Raw genomic sequence first — 20,442 nt, forward strand, 5'->3', positions numbered from 1 at the left:
TGGTTTCATCAGTAAAATATCTGGGAATCCCCTTTTACCCATGCATGTCAGGAGAATTGATAGGGAACGGTGTAGTAAAGAAAGCGAATGCCAGACTGAAGTTCCTGTATAGACAAGCACAGTGTCTACCTACTGAGGCTCGCAGGACCCTATGTCTAGCCCTTATACAATGTCATATGGATTACGCTTGCTCTTCATGGCACTCTGCCTTGACAAAAAAGCTGAAAGATAGACCGCAAATCACCCAGAACAAAATCGTAAGATTCATTCTGGGGCTGGGACCAAGAGAGCATGTAGGCCAGAATTAATTACAGCAGTTGGATATGCTGAATGTTGAAGACAGAGTAAAACAACTGAAGCTAAATCATGTTTATAAAATTGTTCACAGTGTCCAGAATATCTTGCTGTCAGTTTTGTCAAGGTTGGGAACCAAAGCAATCATAGTACTAGGGGGAGAGAGCACAACTTTGTAGTACCCACAATCATTGGCCAGGCTTCAAACACCATTTATTGTACAGCAATAAAGGAATGGAATAGACTGCCCACACATGTCAAAGCCAGTCATAGCATGAACCAGTTCAAGAAGATGCCAAAAGGTGTCTGATGAATGTAGCTACAGAAAGGGAGGGGAATGATTTTCTATTTTTTAGCTAACATACGTGTAAATTTTACCTTATTCCTAGTAATGGCCCTCGTATTGTAGATAGTCTTAATGACCCTCGTGTAGTAGATAGTCTTTTTAGTATGATAATAAGATGTTATCTTCATTATAGAATAATAAGAAAATATTATAACTTTTATATTATAATAATAAGGTAAAAGGACCCCAATGGAAATAAGTCACTCTGTCTGACTTTTTTGGGTTATCCCAGGTTCTCTACACATATGCTGCTATGTATGATAATTCTATGTAACTGTATTTGATTATACCTGAATAAACTTACTTACCCAAGGACACACGATGGTGTGGATGGCTCTACGCTAATTTCAGTCTAGTCCCTGTTTGGTGTACTAGTACAACGAGCAGTATTTTAAATTATTGTAGCCACGAACGAGTGGTATTGATATTGATTAGTGCGTCATGTGTTTTCGCCCACCATGAGGCACGCCAAAGCAGCATGGGTTCGAGTCCTTGGCTAGTGCAGTGTTGTTACTGATATATATATATTATATATATATATATGTATATATATATGAATGCAATAAGATCACAGTAAACAGGTGATTTCAGAATATGCAAAACAACCACTCTGAAAGAATAGAGAAATTCCAAGCGCTTTCGTGACTACTCACATTATCAAGGAACTATGAAAGTAAAGCATCCAAGGAAGGTATATAAGGGGGTCTGGCCAACACCTCACTATCAGATCCCACAACGGTTAAACACCTGACGTGCGCCGGCCCAACTGGACAGGTCCTTTGCACAACCACCAACAAACTATTCTACCCAAGAAAATTTTTAAAATTATTATTTGTCCAGTGTATTATTAAATTCTTCCCAAATTCTATTAATTATAAATGGATCTAATTTATATAAACCAAAGGAAATATTCATATTATTGTCAAAACTGCTTTTTATGAAACAAGATTCAATTATATTCCTGTCGACCATGGACTTGCTTGATACTACTTTCTCAACTTTTTGAAAATCAATTGGATGGTTAAAATCTCTTACGTGAATAAATAGAGCATTGGAATCTTGTCCAGTTCTAATGCTATATTCATGTTGTTTTAATCTTAATTCGAGATTTTTACCAGTTTGACCGTAATAAACTTTATCGCAAATTTTACAAGGAATCTTATAGACACATCCATCAGCATTTTGGGGGGAATTCTTTATCAAAAGTTTGTTTACTGTATCAAGATTTTTGAATACAACTTTAATATTAAAAGTCTTAAGAAGAGAAGGCATATCAACCAAGTTTTCATGGTAAGGGAGAACCAACATATTTTTAGTTGAATAAGGCTGGTTGTCCCTTTTTGGATTGTAAAAAGTATTTCTAGCAACTTTAAAAGATTTATCAATTACATTTCTTGGGTATTTTAAATCATTACCTATTTCATAAATTTTGGATATTTCCTCATCTATGAACTCAGGACTACAAATTCGTAAAGCTCTCGAAAACATTGATGAGAAAACAGACAGTTTGACTCTATCTTGATGCGAAGAATAATAGTGGACATAGGAACAGTTATTTGTAGGTTTTCTGTAAATTTTAAATTTGAATTCATTATTACCCTTAATAATTAAAACATCTAGAAAAGGTAATGAGTTATTTTCTTCAAACTCAACAGTAAAGTTTATGGAATGGGCTAAACTATTTAATTTTCCAAGGAATGATTCCACGGTTCTTCGGTATTGAAGACAACACTCAATACCGAAGAATCGTGGAATCATCGCTTATCTCTATAACCAACAATTTCAACCAGAACAACGGCTTCTATAACATAGCTGAACCACTCGCCAAGAAACTTCTTCATCGCTATCCCACATAAGAACATAGAACACTGCAGAAGGTCTACTCACAACTTGTCCAATACCCCTGCCAAGCTACCCAAGACTCTATAACCCCGCCCGGTATATCATCAGATGCAGCATTCTCCACCTGACCTCAACATTCTGAACCCGACTATAAATACTCCCGTACCTTCCACCCCAGGTAGATCTGTTTGTGACTTGAAAAAGCCAACTGTGTGGGCGAAACGTTGTCAATAAATGATCACATTAAACTGCATATGTGTTTATGTTTCCATTGTGTCGGTATTTTATACCATTTATTTTCATTTCATTACGGTCAAACTGGTAAAAATCTCGAACTAAGATTAAAACAACATAAATACAGCATTAGAACTGGACAAGATTCCAATGATCTATTTATTCATGTGAGAGATTTTAACCATCCAATTGATTTTCAAAAAGTTGAGAAAGTTGTATCAAGCAAGTCCATGGTTGACAGAAATATAATTGAATCTTGTTTCACAAAAACCAGTTTTGAAAATAATATGAATATTTCCTTAGGTTTATATAAATTAGACTCATTTATAATTAATAAAATTTTGTTAAAGTTTAATAATACATTGGAAAAATAATAAACCTTATTTCTTGGGTAGAATATTTTGTTAGTGGGATGTCGTGAGGACCTGTCTAGTTGGACCAGCGGATGTACTGCAGTGTTCCTCTTTTCTTATGGCTCCGGTATTGTCGCGCGTCAGGTGTTTCTTTGTTGTGGGAGTTGACTGTGAGGTGTTGTCTAAGCCCTTTAATTGCCTTTCTTTGATGTATTACTTTCATAGTTCCTTGACAATTTGAGTAGTCATGAAAGCACTTGGAATTTCACTACTCTTTCACAGTGGTTGCTTTGCATATATATATATATATATATATATATATATATATATATATATATATATATATATATATATCTATATATCTATATATATCTATATGTATATATCTATATTTATATATATATATGTATATATATAGGGAGGTACCACTTCTATAGCTGGAATGGAAACCGTCATCCTCAGAGAAGACAATGAACGTACCTCAGGGAAAACTCAAGGTTCTCCCCGGAGCTGTTTGAATATTTTCTTCTCCTACCACCCCTTACATATTTTATATTCTATGTGAACATTTATTAATAAACAGAATACATTTGCAGAAAAACACAAACATTAATACAATGGTACAATGTATTAAAGATCATGAATTTCCTGCAGCTCCTCTGAAGCAGGACACGAGCCAAGTATGCAGCAAGCATTTCCCCTCTGCATGGCCATGCTGAGGCGCTGGAACATGAAAGTGGCTGCACTTGGGTCCCTGGTGGTGTCGATGAGTCTGGAACCCAATTCTTTAAGGAAAGGTGTGGCATTTTTTCCCCATGATCCCAAGGTCTCTGATCCCACTGGGACAAATTGATACTGCTGGCTTATGTCCCTGTACTTGCTGATCTTGTACTCCTCCCTGTGCTCAGCAGCTCCTCCCTGTCGCCCAACACTGTGATGGATGTAGGTGTCAGCCAGTGTGGACACACAGGTATAGTCCCATGCTAAGAGCTTGCCATTCTTCCAAGGAGAGATGGTGATCCCATCGGGGCGGATTGCTGGGTTGTGGGTATTGTTGGCTGCTAGTGACCGGGGCTTCCTTTCGGCTGGGCATCCAGCTGTAGCAAGGGTTCTCTTTATGATGTCGTTGACCTCATTGTGTCTTGCATGCCAGCCCTTGGTTTTGGAACAGTTAAGACCATGTAGACCGTATTGGTCTGCTTGCGCTTCGCCGCAAATGCACATATATTCTGTGTAAATTGGGGCAGCAAGGCGCAGAGCCACTGCAATACAGAGGGTCTTAGGGTCGAGTTGCGTTCCATTGCTGATATGGAGACTGTTTGGAGGAAGTCTCCAGTGTGAGGTGCGCTCACAGCCTGGAGACGGGCAGTCTCCCTATCTGATGATCCAGCTCTGAGCATGTTGGCAAGCAGCTTTTCAGCAATCAGGCCATCCCAGCTTGACTGTTTGTGAGCCAGTGCTGCACTAAGGTTTGGTGCTGGAGCACCAAACTCCCACAACAATGAAACACCTGACGCGGGACAATACCGGACTCATAAGAAAAGAGGAACACTGCAGTAGGTCCGCTGGTCCAACTAGACATGTCCTCACGACAACCCACCAACAAATCATTCTACCCACAGACCGGGTCGCGGGGGCGTTGACCCCCGGAACTCTCTCCAGGTAAACTCCAGGTACCCAAGAAATAAGGTTTATTTTTTTGTCCAATGTATTATTAAACTCTAACCAAATTTCATTAATTATAAATGAATCTAATTTATACAAACCTAAGGAAATATTCATATTATTTTCAAAACTGCTTTTTATGAAACAAGATTCAATTATATTTCTGTCAACCATGGACTTGCTTGATACCACTTTCTCAACATTTTGAAAATCAATTGGATGGTTAAAGTCTCCCATATGAATAAATAAAGCATTGGAATCTTGTCCAGTTCTAATGCTATATTTATGTTGTTTTAATCTAAGTTCGAGACTTTTACCAGTTTGACTGTAATAAACTTTATCGCAAATTTTACAAGGAATCTTATAGACACATCCGTCAGCATTTTGGGGGGAATTCTTTATCAAAAATTTTTTTTTACTGTATCAAGATTTTTAAATACAACTTTAATATTAAAAATCTTAAGAAGAGAAGGCATATCAACCAAGTTTTCATGGTAAGGGAGAACCAACTTGGTTGATATGAACTTTGTCCTTGGAAGCAAATAGGGGAATGTATGAGAGTATAGTTGTACCAAAACTCTTGTATGGGTGTGAAGCATGGGTGATGAATGTTGCAACGAGGAGAAGGCTGGAGGCAGTGGAGATGTCATGTCTGATGCAATGTGTGGTGTGAATATAATGCAGAGAATTCGTAGTTCGGAAATGAGGAGACGGTGTGGGATTACCAAAACAATTATCCAGAGGCCTGAGGAGGGGTTGTTGAGATGATTCAGACATGTAGAGGGAATGGAACAAAACAGAATGACTTCGAGAGTGTATAAATCTGTCGTGGAGGGAAGGCAGGGTAGGGGTCGGCCTAGAAAGGGTTGGAGGGAGGGGGTAAAGGAGGTTTTTTGTGCGAGAGGCTTGGACTTCCAGCAAGCGTGTGTGAGCATATTTGATAGGAGTGAATGGAGACAAATGGTCTTAAAAACTTGACGTGCTGTTGGAGTGTGAGCAAAGTAACATTAATGAAGGGATTCAGGGAAACCGGCAGGCCGGACTTGAGTCCTGGAGAGGGGAAGTACGGTGCCTGCACTCTGAAGGAGGGGTGTTAATGATGCAGTTTAAAAACTGTAGTGTAAAGCACCCTTCTGGCAAGACAGTGATAGATTGAATGATGATCAATTTTTTTCCATTTTCGGGCCACCCTGCCTTGGTGGGAATCGGCCGATTTGTTAATAATGTATATATATATATATATATATATATATATATATATATATATATATATATATATATATATATATATATATATATATATATATATATATATATAATGTGAGTGGTCACGAAAGTGCTTGGAATTTCTCTTTTTTTTCAGAGTGGTTGTTTTGCATATTCTAAAATCACCTGTTTACTGTGATCTTATTGCATATATATATATATATATATATATATATATATATATATATATATATATATATATATATATATATATATATATATATATATATATATATATGTGTGTGTGTGTGTGTGTGTGTGTGTGTGTGTGTGTGTGTGTGTGTGTGTGTGTGTGTGTGTGTGTGTGTGTGTGTGTGTGTGTGTGTGTATGCTTAACAATTCGCAAACAGGCGAAATTATTTATAAACATTATCTCTACGTCCACAGCAGGACTCGAACCTGCAAACTCTGCATCATGGCACACAGTACTTTATCCACGAAGCCAGAACCCAGATTTGTTTGTACATTATGTTTTTTCCATCTTCAGAATTTTAATGTTCGATTTCTCCTCCCAATCCAAGGTTAGTTTAGTTTAATATGTTTATTATGCACCCCATACCCATCCTGTGGGCGGTAGTCAAAAGATTACAGAGGTACATAATGGGTCCAGGGACTGGGCCTCAAAGTTTTGATAGCTGAGCAAGTTACAGAGGTAATGAATTCACAATTTACAAAGGTAATGAACTCATAATTTACAAAGGTAATGAACTCCAGGTAGGTCTAGTCACAATCATGACAAGTTACAAAGGTATTTACAGATTACAGAGGTACACAATGGGTCCAGGGACTAGGCCCCAAAGTTTTGATAGCTGAACTAGGTACAAGGTAATGAACTCACAAGTTACAAAGGAAATGAATCCTGTAAGAATTGTTACTTACGTTTATACATGGCTACAAACATGAACAAATTTTAGAGTAATGAGCAATTCACACTTCCACACCCGGTCACAAATGTAGTGAGTTATTGGTGCAAATATCAAAGGGACACGTGTTTTACGGATGCAGTCTATGAGCAGGTGATTTTCACTGACAAATAAATTAACAACAACAGCCTCCATTGTGGCATCCTGCAATACATCTTTATTTAAGAATACTAAATTTTGCCTTGTGTAACTCTTGCAGGAAGTGTGTGGTTTTATCTGCTCTCACTGGCATCTGTTTTCATACCTGCTGGCATCATATATCATAATGATTTACCACCAGCTTCAGTACTTGATGATCCGTGAGTTAATACGCTACATAACCCACCACTTTCTTATTATTGAATTCAGTATATATATATATATATATATATATATATATATATATATATATATATATATATATATATATATATATATATATATATATATATATATATATATGTATATATATATATATATATATATATATATATATATATATATATATATATATATATATATATATATATATATATATATATATATGTCGTGCCGAATATGTAAAACTGGTCAATTAGCAAGAACTCATTTAAAATTAAGTCCTTTCAAAAAATTTATCTTATACTTTTAAAGATATATTTTTTTTCATTAATATTAATGTAAAAATTTTCAGTTTTGCACCAAAAGAAACTTAGAAAACTTACCTAACCTTATTATAACAAGCGCAATTTATTTTAGCCTAACCCAACTAAATATATTTTAAATACTTTTACAGTAATTTAATACTGAACAAACACAATGAAATATATTATTTTCTTTAGGTTTAGAATGATTTTTGCGAAATTATTGCATACACAAATTTTAGCTTGTTCTATATGGCAAGATGAGCGTTGCTATTTAAGCCAAGATCGCAAATTCTGCCTATTCGGCACGACATATATATATATATATATATATATATATATATATATATATATATATATATATATATATATATATATATATATATATATATATATATTATATACTGGAGAAAGAGAGAGAGAGAGAGAGAGAGAGAGATCGCAGTCAGTAGGATTCGAAACCAAGTCAGGGGCGTCTGGTAAGGTTCTCCCAGTAACACTCTAGTTAACTTAGCTACGATGCCTCAAAATCTAAGCAACCTTGTTTATAAGCCATATTTTTTCCCAGCCGAACACACCAGTGGGCCTCAAGCATAATTTCAAAGTATTTCATTCTCCTTCTATGTAAACAAAGTTGTCTTGCTGTTGAGGCATGTGTGGCCGAGTGGTCAACTTTGAGACGTTCCTTATATTTGTACAATTGTTTGGCTCACCAATCCTCTAAGTTTCGTTTAAGTTGGGATACTATCATTAAATCGGAAGAGCTCTGAATGTCTGGAAGTGTATTATCATGCTGCAGTTTGGCGGGTCATTTAGTGTGAGATTTGTGCACCTTATGAGAGACAGCTGGATGGGCGATGGTGTAGGATTTCTTCTTTTGGTTTTCATTCTTTTGTGGATCAAATTAACAACTGACTGAATATAAGGATGTTCTAAGCTCTGCAGTATTGCTATAGTATGTGTATGAGTTAATATGTTCAATGCTTCTCATATTTATCTTTTTCTGAGTTATGGGCAATAGTGATACATAAATTATAGCAAAGTGGACAATAACCAACCTCATTTTTCAGAAAAAGTGATGAGTACATCAACCTTGTATATTTAATGCCATGGTGTCGTGCTGGGCCCTGGCTGGTGGGCATCTGGCTGGGTTATCTTATCTATAACCAAGGCAGCAAGAAAGCCACCCTCGAGAAGGTACGACCAAATATCTTTCCTGGCATTTATATCGTACTAATGGCATTCACCTAGATTCTGATGCTTTTTGTAGGTACATGAAAACACACATTCTGAGCATAGTTATTGCCTTTGTTTACAGTGGCAGGTGGTGGCAGGCTGGACAGCCGCTGTGATTACTGGCTTCCTGGTTGTCTTTGGTATATGGAGCTACAACACAGTTCCTCCAATGGTTGAGTACGATGTTGTTACACAAGTGGTGTACGGTGGCTTACACCGCTATGCCTGGGCTTGTGCCGTTGCTTGGGTCATATATGCCTCTCACAACGGCTATGGAGGTAAGGCTCGTACATCTACTATTATTATTATCAGTCTGTGTTCTGTTTATTTACGTAGTATGAATGAATGTATGGTGATATATATTTTGAGTAATGTGAAACTGATAGTTGATCTGATCCCTAAAGTACGTTTCTAGAGGTGGTCCCTCCCTATACCTACTTATATATATATATATATATATATATATATATATATATATATATATATATATATATATATATATATATATATATATATATATATATATTAGTTATATTATTTCTGAATGTTTTTCCTACTTTAACATTTAGGTCCCCTAGCACAATTACTCTCTCACTTGGTTCAGAAGTTCCTACACACTCGCTTAACATCCCACAAAGTCTTTCTGTCTCCTCTACGCTCCTCTGTTCTCCAGGTGCATACACACTTATTATGACCCACTTTTAGCACTCATCCCTTATAGTTTATTAACACATCGTCCATTTACAACCAAGGCATCATCAGTCACTCCACCACTGTCTTGCCAGAGGCATGCTTACATTACAGTTGTAAAACTGCAACATTAAGGCCTGCCGGTTTCCCTGAATCCCTTCATAAATGTTACTTTGCTAGCACTCCAACAGCACGTCAAGGCCTAAAAACCATTGTCTTAATTTGCTCCTATCTAACACACTCACTCAAGCTTGCTAGAAGTCCAAGCCCCTTGCACACAAAACCTCTTTTACCCCCTCCCTCCAACCTTTACTAGGCCGACCCCGACCCTGCCTTCCCTCATCTACAGATTTATACACTCCCGAAGTCATTCTGTTTCGTTCCATTCTCTTACGGTGCCCCGTGGCCTGGTGGCACACAATGAGGGTCCGGGTTCGATTCCCAGCGAAGGGGTAGAAACATTGGACATGTTTCCTTTCACCGAGTGTCTATGTTCATCCATCAGTAAAATGGGTACCTGGATGTTAGTCGACTGGTGTCGGTCGCATCCTGGGACAAAACTGACTTAATTTGTCCGAAATGCTCTGCATAACAAGTGGCTTTCTATACAGTAGTATGTCATTGATGTCAGCTAGGACTTTAAACCTTGCACATGTACTCGTAGTAAATAAAGATATTATATTATATTACATGTCTGAACCACCTCAACAACCCCTCCTCAGCCCTCCGGATAATAGTTTTGGTAATCCCGCACCTTCTCCTAATCTCCAAACTACGGATTCTCTGCATTATATTCACACCACACATTGCCCTCAGACATGACATCTCCACTGCTTCCAGTCTTCTCCATGTTGCAACATTCACTACCCATGCTTCACACCCATATAAAAGCGTTAGTATAACTATACTCTCATACATTTCCCTCGTTGCTTTCATGGCTAAAGTTCTTTGTCTACACAGACTCCTCAGTGCACCACTCACATTTTTTCCCTCGTCAGTCCTATGATTCATCTCATCTTTCATAGACCCATCCACTGACACGTCCACTCCCAAATATCTGAATATATTCACCTCCTCCATATTCCTTTCCTCCAATCTGATATCCAGTCTTCCGTTACCTATTTTTTCGTTTTGTTATACTCATCATCTCACTCTTTCCTCTATTCACTTTGATTTCCTTCTTTTACATATCCTACCAAACTCATCCACCAACCTCTGCAACTTCTCTTCAGAATCTCTCAAAAGCACAGTGTCTTCAGCAATGAGCAACTGTGACAATTCCCACACTGTGTTAGATTCTGAATCTTTCAACTCCACGCCTCTTGCCAGCACCCGAGCATACACTTCTCTTACAAGTCCTTCTCTAAATATATTGAACAACCATGGTGACATCACATATCCTTGTCTAAGGCCTACATTTACTAGGATATAATCTCCCTCTCGTCTACATACTCCAACCTGAGCCTCACTATCCTCGTAAAGACTCTTCACTGCTTTCAATAACCTACCTCCTATTCCATGCAATAGCAACATCTGCCACACTGCCCCACTATCCGCCCTATTATTCGCCTTTTCCAAATTCTTAAATGCCACAAATCAAACACTTAGTCTACACCCCCTACCCTTCCTAAAGCTCCTTAGTGCATCTGCTCTCCTTCTCATCATCTTTCAATAATAACTCCACCATACACTTTACCAGGTATACTCAACAGATTTATTCCCCTATAATTTTTTACACTCTTGTCCCCTTTGCCACTCCAAAACTATATCTCCACCTGCTTTTAACATTTCTATCTTTATTCCATCAATCCTAACTGCTTTACCCCCTTTCATTCTACCTACTGCCCCACGTACTTTCCCACACACTCACTCCTATAAGATGTTATTCCTCCTTGCCCTATACACGAAATCACAGCTTCCCTATCTTCATCAACATTTAACAATTCCTTAAAATATTCCCTCCGTCTTCCCATTACCTCTAACTCTCCGTTTAATAACTCTCCTCTCGTATTTTTAACTATCAAATCCAATTTATTAATCTCACTCCAAAACTTTTTCTTATTTTCAACAAAATTTGTTGATAACATCTCACCCACTCTATTTTTACATTACTTCACCATTCTCTTAACCTCTCTTATTTTCTCCATAAAATATTCCCTTTTTCCATCACTTCTGCTTTGTAAAAGCCTCTCATTTGCTAACTTTTTCTCTCTTAGTGCTCTCTTTACTTCATCATTCCACCAATTGCTCTTCTTCTCTCCGACACCAACTTTCCTGTAACCACAGACTTCTCCTGAACACTCTAACACTATATTCTTAAACTTACCCCATACATTTTCTATCCCATTGCCTATACTCACACTAGCCCATCTGTTCTCCAACAGTTTTTTATATCTTATGCTAACTGCCACCTCCTTTAGTTTATAAACTTTTACCTCACTTTTACTTGCTGCTTCCATTTTCCTTGTATCCCATCTACCTGTTGCTCACACACACACATACTCACATACACACACACACACACACACACACACACACACACACACACACACACACACACACACACACACACACACACACACACATACACACACACACAGGTGGCCAGAAGAGCTCACATGGGGGGAGCAAAGTTACTAGTCATGGGTGATTTCAATCACAAGGAGATTGACTGGGAAAACCTGGAGCCCCATGGGGGTCCCGAAACATGGAGAGCCAGGATGATGGATGTGGTACTGGAAAACCTCATGCATCAACATGTTAGAGACACTACCAGAGAGACAGAGGCGAGGACGATCAACCAAGACTGGACCTTGTATTCACCTTGAGAAGTTCGGACATCGAGGGTATCATGTATGAAAGGCACCTAGGAGCTAGTGATCATGTGTTTTGACTACATAATAGAGCTACAAGTGGAGAGAGTAGCAGGAATAGGATGGGAAAAAAACAAACTACAAAAGGGGAGACTACCATGGGACTCACAATGGGACTCACAAACTAGTATTTAGTCACTTAGCCATAATACCAACTTACCTCATAATTTGTAATATTTTACAATTAAGAATAAAACTAAGTCTGCCCGAAATGCTTAGCCATGATAAGCGTTCTAGTGGTACACTCTGTAATCACTATTTTACTACATGTAAACCACACAATAACCAAATTTCTGTAAACTCAGCATTGTAATCCTTATAGAGAATAAACTTTGAAGCATGAGGAACTTCCTGCAAGACGTTCAGTGGGAGAGAGAAATGGCAACAAGGGAAACAGAAATAGTGGGAAGAACAGAACGAGTCCTTGGTTCACCCAAAGGTGTAGGGAGGCAAAAACTAGGTGTACTAGAGAATGGAAAAGGTATAAAAGACAAAGGACCCAGGAAAACAAAGAGATCAGCCGAAGAGCCAGAAACGAATATGCACAGATAAGAAGGGAGGCTCAGCGACAATACGAAAATGACATCAAAAGTCAAGTCTTACCCGAAGCTGTTGTATAGCCACATCAGGAGGAAACTAATAGTCAAGGACCAGGTAATCAGACTGAGGAAGGATGATGGGGAGTTCACAAGAAACGACCAAGAGGTATGTGAGGAGCTCAACACGCGATTTAAAGAAGTATTTGCAGTGGAAACCGGTAGGACTCCAGGAAATCAGAACAGGGAGGTACACCAACAAGTGCTGGATGAGGTACATATAACCGAGGAGGAGATGAAGAAGCTGCTATGTGAACTTGATACCTCAAAGGCGGTGGGACCAGACAACATTTCTCCGTGGGTCCTTAGACAGGGAGCAGAGATGCTGTGTGTGCCACTAACAAAGATCTTCAACACATCCACTGAAACTGGGCAACTCCGTGAGGTATGGAAGATGGCAAATGTAGTCTCAATTATTAAAAAAGGAGGCAGACACGAGGCATTAAACTACAGACCTGTGTCACTAACGTGTATAGTATGCAAAGTCATGGAGAAGATCATCAGGAGGAGAGTGGTGGAGCATCTGGAAAGAAACAAGTGTATAATCAACAACCAGAACGGTTTCAGGGAAGGAAAATCCTATGTCACAAACCTACTGGAGTTTTATGACAAGGTGACAGAAGTGAGACAAGAGAGAGAGGGGTGGATAGACTGCATTTTCTTGGACTGCAAGAAGGCCTTCGACACAGTTCCTCACAAGAGGTTACTGCAAAAGCTAGAGGATCAGGCTCACATAACAGGAAAGGCACTACAATGGATCAGAGAATATCTGACAGGGAGGCAACAACGAGTCATGGTACGTGACGAGGTGTCAGAGTGGGCACCTGTGACAAGCAGGGTTCCACAGGGGGTCAGTCCTAGGACCTGTGCTGTTTTTGATATACGTGAATGACATAACGGAAGGGATAGACTCAGAAGTATCCTTGTTTGCTGATGATGTGAAGTTAATGAGGAGAATTAAATCGGTCGAGGATCAGGCAGGACTACAAAGCGACCTGGACAGGTTACAAGCCTGGTCCAGCAACTGGCTCCTTGAATTTAACCCTGCCAAATGCAAAGTCATGAAGATCAGGGAAGGGCAAAGAAGATCGCAGACACGGTATAGTCTAGGAGGCCAAAGACTGCAAACCTCACTCAAGGAAAAGGACCTTGGCGTGAGCATAACACCGAGCACATCTCCTAAGGCGTACATCAATCAGATAACTGCTGCAGCGTACGTGCGTCTGGCAAACCTAAGGATAGCGTTCCGATACCTCAGTAAGGAATCGTTCAAGACTCTGTACACCATTTACGTCAGGCCCATACTGGAGTATGCAGCTGCAGTTTGGAATCCACACCTGGTCAAGCACGTCAAGAAATTAGACAAAGTGCAAAGGTTTGCAACAAGACTAGTCCCAGAGCTAAGGGAATTGTCCTACAAAGAAAGGTTAAGGGAAATTGTCCTGATGACACTGGAGGACAGGAGAGTCCGGGGAGACATGATAACGACATATAAAATACTGCACGGAATAGACAAGGCAGACAAAGACAGGATGTTCCAGAGATGGGACACAGAAGCAAGAGGTCAGAATTGGAAGTTGAAGACTCAGATGAGTCAAAGGGATGTTTGGAGGTATTTCTTCAGTCACAGAGTTGTCAGGCAGTGGAACAGCCTAGAAAGTGACGTAGTGGAGGCGGGAATCATACATAGTTTTAAGATGAGGTTTGATAAAGCTCATGGAACAGGGAGAGAGAAGACCCAGTAGCAATCAGTGAAGAGGTGGGGGCCAGGAGCTATGAATCGACCCCTGCAACCACAAATAGGAGAATACAAATAGGTGAGTACACACACACACCTACAAGTGGAGAGGGTAACAGGAGTAGAAAGGAAAAAGCTAAACTATGAAAGAGGGGACTACACAGGTATGAGCACCTTCCTGCAGGAGGTTCAGTGGGAAAGATAGTTGGTAGAAAAGTCAGTAAACGAAATGATGGACTACGTAACAACAAAATGCAAGGAGGCAGAGGAAAGGTTTGTTCCCAAGGGTAACAGAAATAATGGGAAGAACAGAACAAGCCCTTTTTTTTAACCCAAAGGAGTAGGGAGGCAAAAACTAAGTGTGCTAGAGAATGGAAAAATTACAGAAGTTAAAGGACTCAGGAAAATAAAGGGATTAGTCGACGAGCCAGAAACGAGTATGGACAGATAAGAAGAGAGGCCCAGCAGCAGTACAAAAACGACATAGCATAGAAAGTCAAGTCTGACCCAAAACTGCATTACAGCCACATCAGAAGGAAGACAACAGACAAGGACCAGGTAATCAGGCTGAGGAATGAAGGTGGGGAGCTCACAAGAAATGACCAAAAAGTATGTGAGAAGCTCAACATGAGATTTCAGGAAGTATTTATAGTGGAGGCTGAAGGGACACTGGGAAGACAAAACAGTGGGGGACACCAGCAAGGGATATACCAACAAGTGTTGGATGAATTACACACAACTGAAGAGGAGGTGAAGAAGCTCCTAAGTGACCTTGATACCTCAAAGGCGGTGGGACCAGACAACATCTCTCCGTGGGTCCTTAGAGAGGGAGCAGAGATACTTTGTGTGCCACTAACCACAATCTTCAACAAATCCCTTGAAACTGGGCAACTACCTGAGGTATGGAAGATGGCAAATATAGTCCCCATCTTTAAGAAAGGAGACAGAAATGAAGCACTAAACTATAGATCAGTGTCACTGACGTTTATAGTATGCAAAGTCATGGAGAAGATTATCAGGAGGAGAGTGTTGGAGCACCTGGAGCGGAACAATATTATAAACGACAGCCGGCATGGAATCATGGAAGGCAAATCCTGTGTCACAAACCTACTAGAGTTTTATGACAAGGTAACTGAAGTAAGAAATGAGAGGGAGAGGTGGGTTGATTGCTTTTTCTTGGACTGAAAGAAGGCCTTCGACACGGTTCCTCACAAGATATTAGTACAGAAGCTAGAGGATCAGACACATATAATAGGAAGGGCACTGCAATGGATCAAAGAATACCTAACAGGGAGGCAACAGCGAGTCAAGGTCTGTGATGAGATATCAAAGTGGGCACCTTTGACGAGTGGGGTCCCACAGGGGTCAGTCTTGGGACCTGTGCTATTCTTGGTATATGTGAACGACATGATTGTAGGGATAGACTCAGAAGTGTCCCTGTTTACAGATGATGTGAAGTTAATGAGGAGAATTAAATCAGATGTGGACCGGATAGGTCTACAAAGAGTCCTAGATAGGCTGGACGTGTGGTTCAGCAACTGGCTCCTTGAATTTAACCCCGCCAAATGCAAAGTCATGAAGATCGGAGAAGGGCAAAGAAGACCGCAGACAGAGTATAGGCTAGGCAGCCGAAAACTGCAAACCTCACTCAAGAAGAAAGATCTAGGAGTGAGTATAATACCGAGTATGTCGCCAGAAGCACACATTAACCAGATAACTGCTGCGGCATATGACCGCCTGGCAAACCTGAGAATAGCGTTCCGGTACCTCAGTAAGGAATCGTTCAAGGCTTTATGCACTGTGTACGTAAGGCACATACTGGAGCACGCAGCACCAGTTTGGAACCCACACCTGGTCAAAAACGTCAAGAAATTAGAGAAAGTGCAAAGGTTTGCAACAAGGCTAGTTCCAGAGCTAAGGGAATGTCCTAAGAAGAGAGGTTAAGGGAAATCGGTCTGATGACACTGGAGGACAGGAGGGTCAGGGAAGACATGATAACGACATATAAAATATTGCGTGGAATAGGCAAGGTGGACAGAGACAGGATGTTCCAGAGATGGGACACAGAAACAAGGGGTTACAATTAGAAGCTGAAGACTCAAACGAGTCAAAGGGATGTTAGGAAGTGGAGTTGTTAGGAAGTGGAATAGTCTGAAAAGCGATGTAGTAGAGGCAAGAACCATGCATAGTTTTAAGACGAGATATGATAAAGCTCATGGAGCAGGGAGAGGGAGGACCCAGTAGCGGTCAGTGAAGAGGCGGGGCCAGGAGCTGAGTCTCGACCCCTGCAACCACAGTTAGGTGAGTACACACACACACACACACACACACACACACACACACACACACACACACACACACACACACACACACACACACACACACACACACACACACATACATACATACACACACACACATACACACACACACACAAGCACACACACACACACACACACACACACACACACACACACACACACACACACACACACCTGACGACACTGGAGGACAGGAGGGTCAAGGGAGACATGATAACGACATATAAAATACTGCGTGGAATAGACAAGGTGGACAAAGACAGGATGTTCCAGGGAGGGGACACAGAAACAAGAGGCCACAATTGGAAGTTGAAGACACAAATGAGTCAGAGAGATAGTAGGAAGTATTTCTTCAGTCATAGAGTTGTAAGGCAGTGGAATAGCCTAGAAAATGACGTAGTGGAGGCAGGAACCATACACAGTTTTAAGACGAGGTTTGATAAAGCTCATGGAGCGGGGAGAGAGAGGGTCTAGTAGCAACCGGTGAAGAGGCGGGGCCAGGAGCTAGGACTCGACCCCTGCAACCACAAATAGGTGAGTACAAATAGGTGAGTACACACACATACGAGGAAAGGTTAAGGGAAATCGGACTGACGACACTAGAGGACAGAAGGGTCAGGGGAGACATGATAACGACATACAAGATACTGCGGGGAATAGACAAAGTGGACAGAGATAGGATGTTCCAGAGAGAGGACACAGGGACAAGAGGTCACAACTGGAAGCTGAAGACTCAGACGAGTCACAGGGACGTTAGGAAGTATTTCTTCAGTCATAGAGTTGTCAGCAAGTGGAATAGCCTAGCAAGTGAAGTAGTGGAGGCAGGAACCATACATAGTTTTAAGAAGAGGTATGACAAAGCTCAGGAAGCAGAGAGAGAGAGGATCCAGTAGCGATCAGTGAAGAGGCGGGGCCAAGAGCTGAGTCTCGACCCCTGCAACCACAATTAGGTGAGTACAATTAGGTGAGTACACACACACACACACACACACACACACACACACACACACACACACACACACACACACACACATACACCTGGAGCACCTGGAACGGAACAAGAGTATAAACGCCAACCAGCATGGATTCATGGAAGGAAAATCCTGTGTCACAAACCATCTGGAGTTTTATGATAAAGTAACAGAAGTAAGACACGAGAGAGAGGGGTGGGTTGATTGCATCTTCTTGGACTGCAAAAGACCTTTGACACATTTCCTCACAAGAGATTAGTGCAGAAGCTACAGGATCAGGCTCATATAACAGGAAGGGCACTGCAATGGATCAGAGAATACCTGACAGGGAGGCAACAACGAGTCATTGTACGTAATGATGTATCACAGTGGGCACCTGTGACGAGCGGGGTCCCACTGGGGTCGGTCCTAGGACCAGTGCTATTTTTGTTATATGTGAACGACATGATGGAAGGGTTAGACTCAGAAGTGTCCCTGTTCGCAGACGATGTGAAGTTAATGAGGAGAATTAAATCAGATGAGGACCGGGCAGGACTTCAAAGAGACCTGGACAGACTGGACACCTGGTCCAGCAACTGGCTTCTCGAATTTAATCCCGCCAAATGCAAAGTCATGAAGATAGGGGAAGGGCACAGAAGACCGCAGACAGAGTATAGGCTAGGTGGCCAAAAACTGCAAACCTCGCTCAAGGAGAAAGATCTTGGAGTGAGTATAACACCGAGCATGTCTCCGGAAGCACACATCAACCAGATAACTGCTGCAGCACATGGGCGCCTGGCAAACCTGAGAACAGCGTTCCGATACCTTAATAAGGAATCGTTCAAGACACTGTACACCGTGTACGTCAGGCCCATACTGGAGTATGCAGTACCTGTTTGGAACCCGCACTTGATAAAGCACGTCAAGAAACTAGAGAAAGTGCTAAGGTTTGCGGCAAGGTTAGTTCCAGAGCATAGGGTAATGTCTTATGAAGAAAGGTTAAGGGAAATCGGCCTGATGACACTAGAGGACAGGAGGATCAGGGGAGACATGATAACAACATATAAAATACTGCACAGAATAGACACGGTGGACAAAGACAGGATGTTCCAGGGAGGCGACACAGAAACATGAGGTCACAATTGGAAGTTGAAGACACAGATGAGTCATAGAGATATTAGGAAGCATTTCTTCAATCATAGAGTTGTCAGGCAGTGGAATAGCCTAGAAAGTGATGTAGTGGAGGCAGGAACCATACACAGTTTTAAGACGAGGTTTGATAAAGCTCATGGATCGGGGAGAGAGAGGACCCAGTAGCAACCAGTGAAGAAGCGGGGCCAGGAGCTCTAAGACGCGACCGCTGCAACCACAAATAGATGAAATAGGTGAGTACACACAAACACACATATCCCTTTATCCCTCTGTCTTTTTATCCCTTCATAGAATCGTGTTATAGTGTGACTTCTAAACTATTGTTTGGGGACCACCAAATTGACTCGTGTGAGGGTGTGCAACAGGGGGACCCTCTGGCCCCCTTTCTATTCTGTTTGGTCATCAAGGAAGTCACAGAAGCACTCTCCAGTGAGCTCAATATCTAGTTCTTGGATGATGGTACCCTAGCTGGCACAACAGAATCTCTCCTAGAGGACATCAGAAAAATTAAAATCATGGGAGAAAGCCTGGGCCTATCTTTAAACCCCACCAAATGTGAACCAGTTTCTTCCAATCGACAGATGATCCAGAATATCAGTGCTGTTTTACCAGGAGCACGAGCCATTGATCCAGCCAATAGCACTCTCCTTGGTGCTCCTCTTGGGTCCAATGCCATCTATCTGATCCTAGAAGAAAAGGTCTCAGACCTCAGGACGATGCCTGTAAATCCCAAAACTTACCTACTTTCTGAGATGCTCCAAAGCCTTCAGCAGTCCGAAACTCAAGGAATATGACTCTCTTCTTAAGACCATGCTAGAGAGTGTATTGAATCTTTCCCTGGAAGATGGACAGTGGTTGCAAGCCTCACTTCCGGTCAGGCTTGGGGGGCTGGGAGTTCGCAGATCCTTCCTGATTGCTCTACCAGCTTTCTTATCCTCTTCCATTGCATTAAATGAGATAATAAGACAAATTCTTCTTGACAACCTCAGTGACTCAGCAGGAATACAGAACCCTAACTATGCCAGTGCCATCACTGAATGGGAGACTCTTGGTGCTCCATCACCAAACCCTAGTACAGCACTGGCCTACAGTCAAGCTGGGATGGCCCCATCGCTGAAAAGGTGCTTGAAAACATGCTCAGGGCTGTAACATCAGACAGGGAGACTGCCATTCTCCAAGCTGTGAGCGCACATCACTCCGGGGACATCCTCCAAACAGTTCCCATTTCGGCAACAGGAATGCGCCTCGATCCTAAGACCCTCCGTATTGCAGTGGCTCTGTGCCTTGCTGCCCCAATTCACACGGAATATACGTGTATTTGCAGCAATGTGCAAGCCGACCAATGTGGTCTCTATTACAAC

General features: G+C 41.1%; 1 protein-coding gene across 1 annotated transcript in view; it reads left to right on the top strand.

The window, feature by feature from the left end:
- Nucleotides 1-20,442, top strand: part of LOC128692908 (O-acyltransferase like protein) — a 235,800-nt gene that overhangs the window by 135,022 nt on the left and 80,336 nt on the right. The window contains exons 12-14 of the mRNA XM_070081377.1: nt 7,123-7,222; nt 8,596-8,722; nt 8,844-9,039. Coding sequence (XP_069937478.1) covers nt 7,123-7,222; nt 8,596-8,722; nt 8,844-9,039 — 423 coding nt within the window. The remainder of the gene's footprint in view (nt 1-7,122; nt 7,223-8,595; nt 8,723-8,843; nt 9,040-20,442) is intronic.

Source organism: Cherax quadricarinatus, chromosome 6, assembly GCF_038502225.1.
Source record: "Cherax quadricarinatus isolate ZL_2023a chromosome 6, ASM3850222v1, whole genome shotgun sequence".
In the NCBI taxonomy this organism is placed as follows: domain Eukaryota; kingdom Metazoa; phylum Arthropoda; class Malacostraca; order Decapoda; family Parastacidae; genus Cherax; species Cherax quadricarinatus.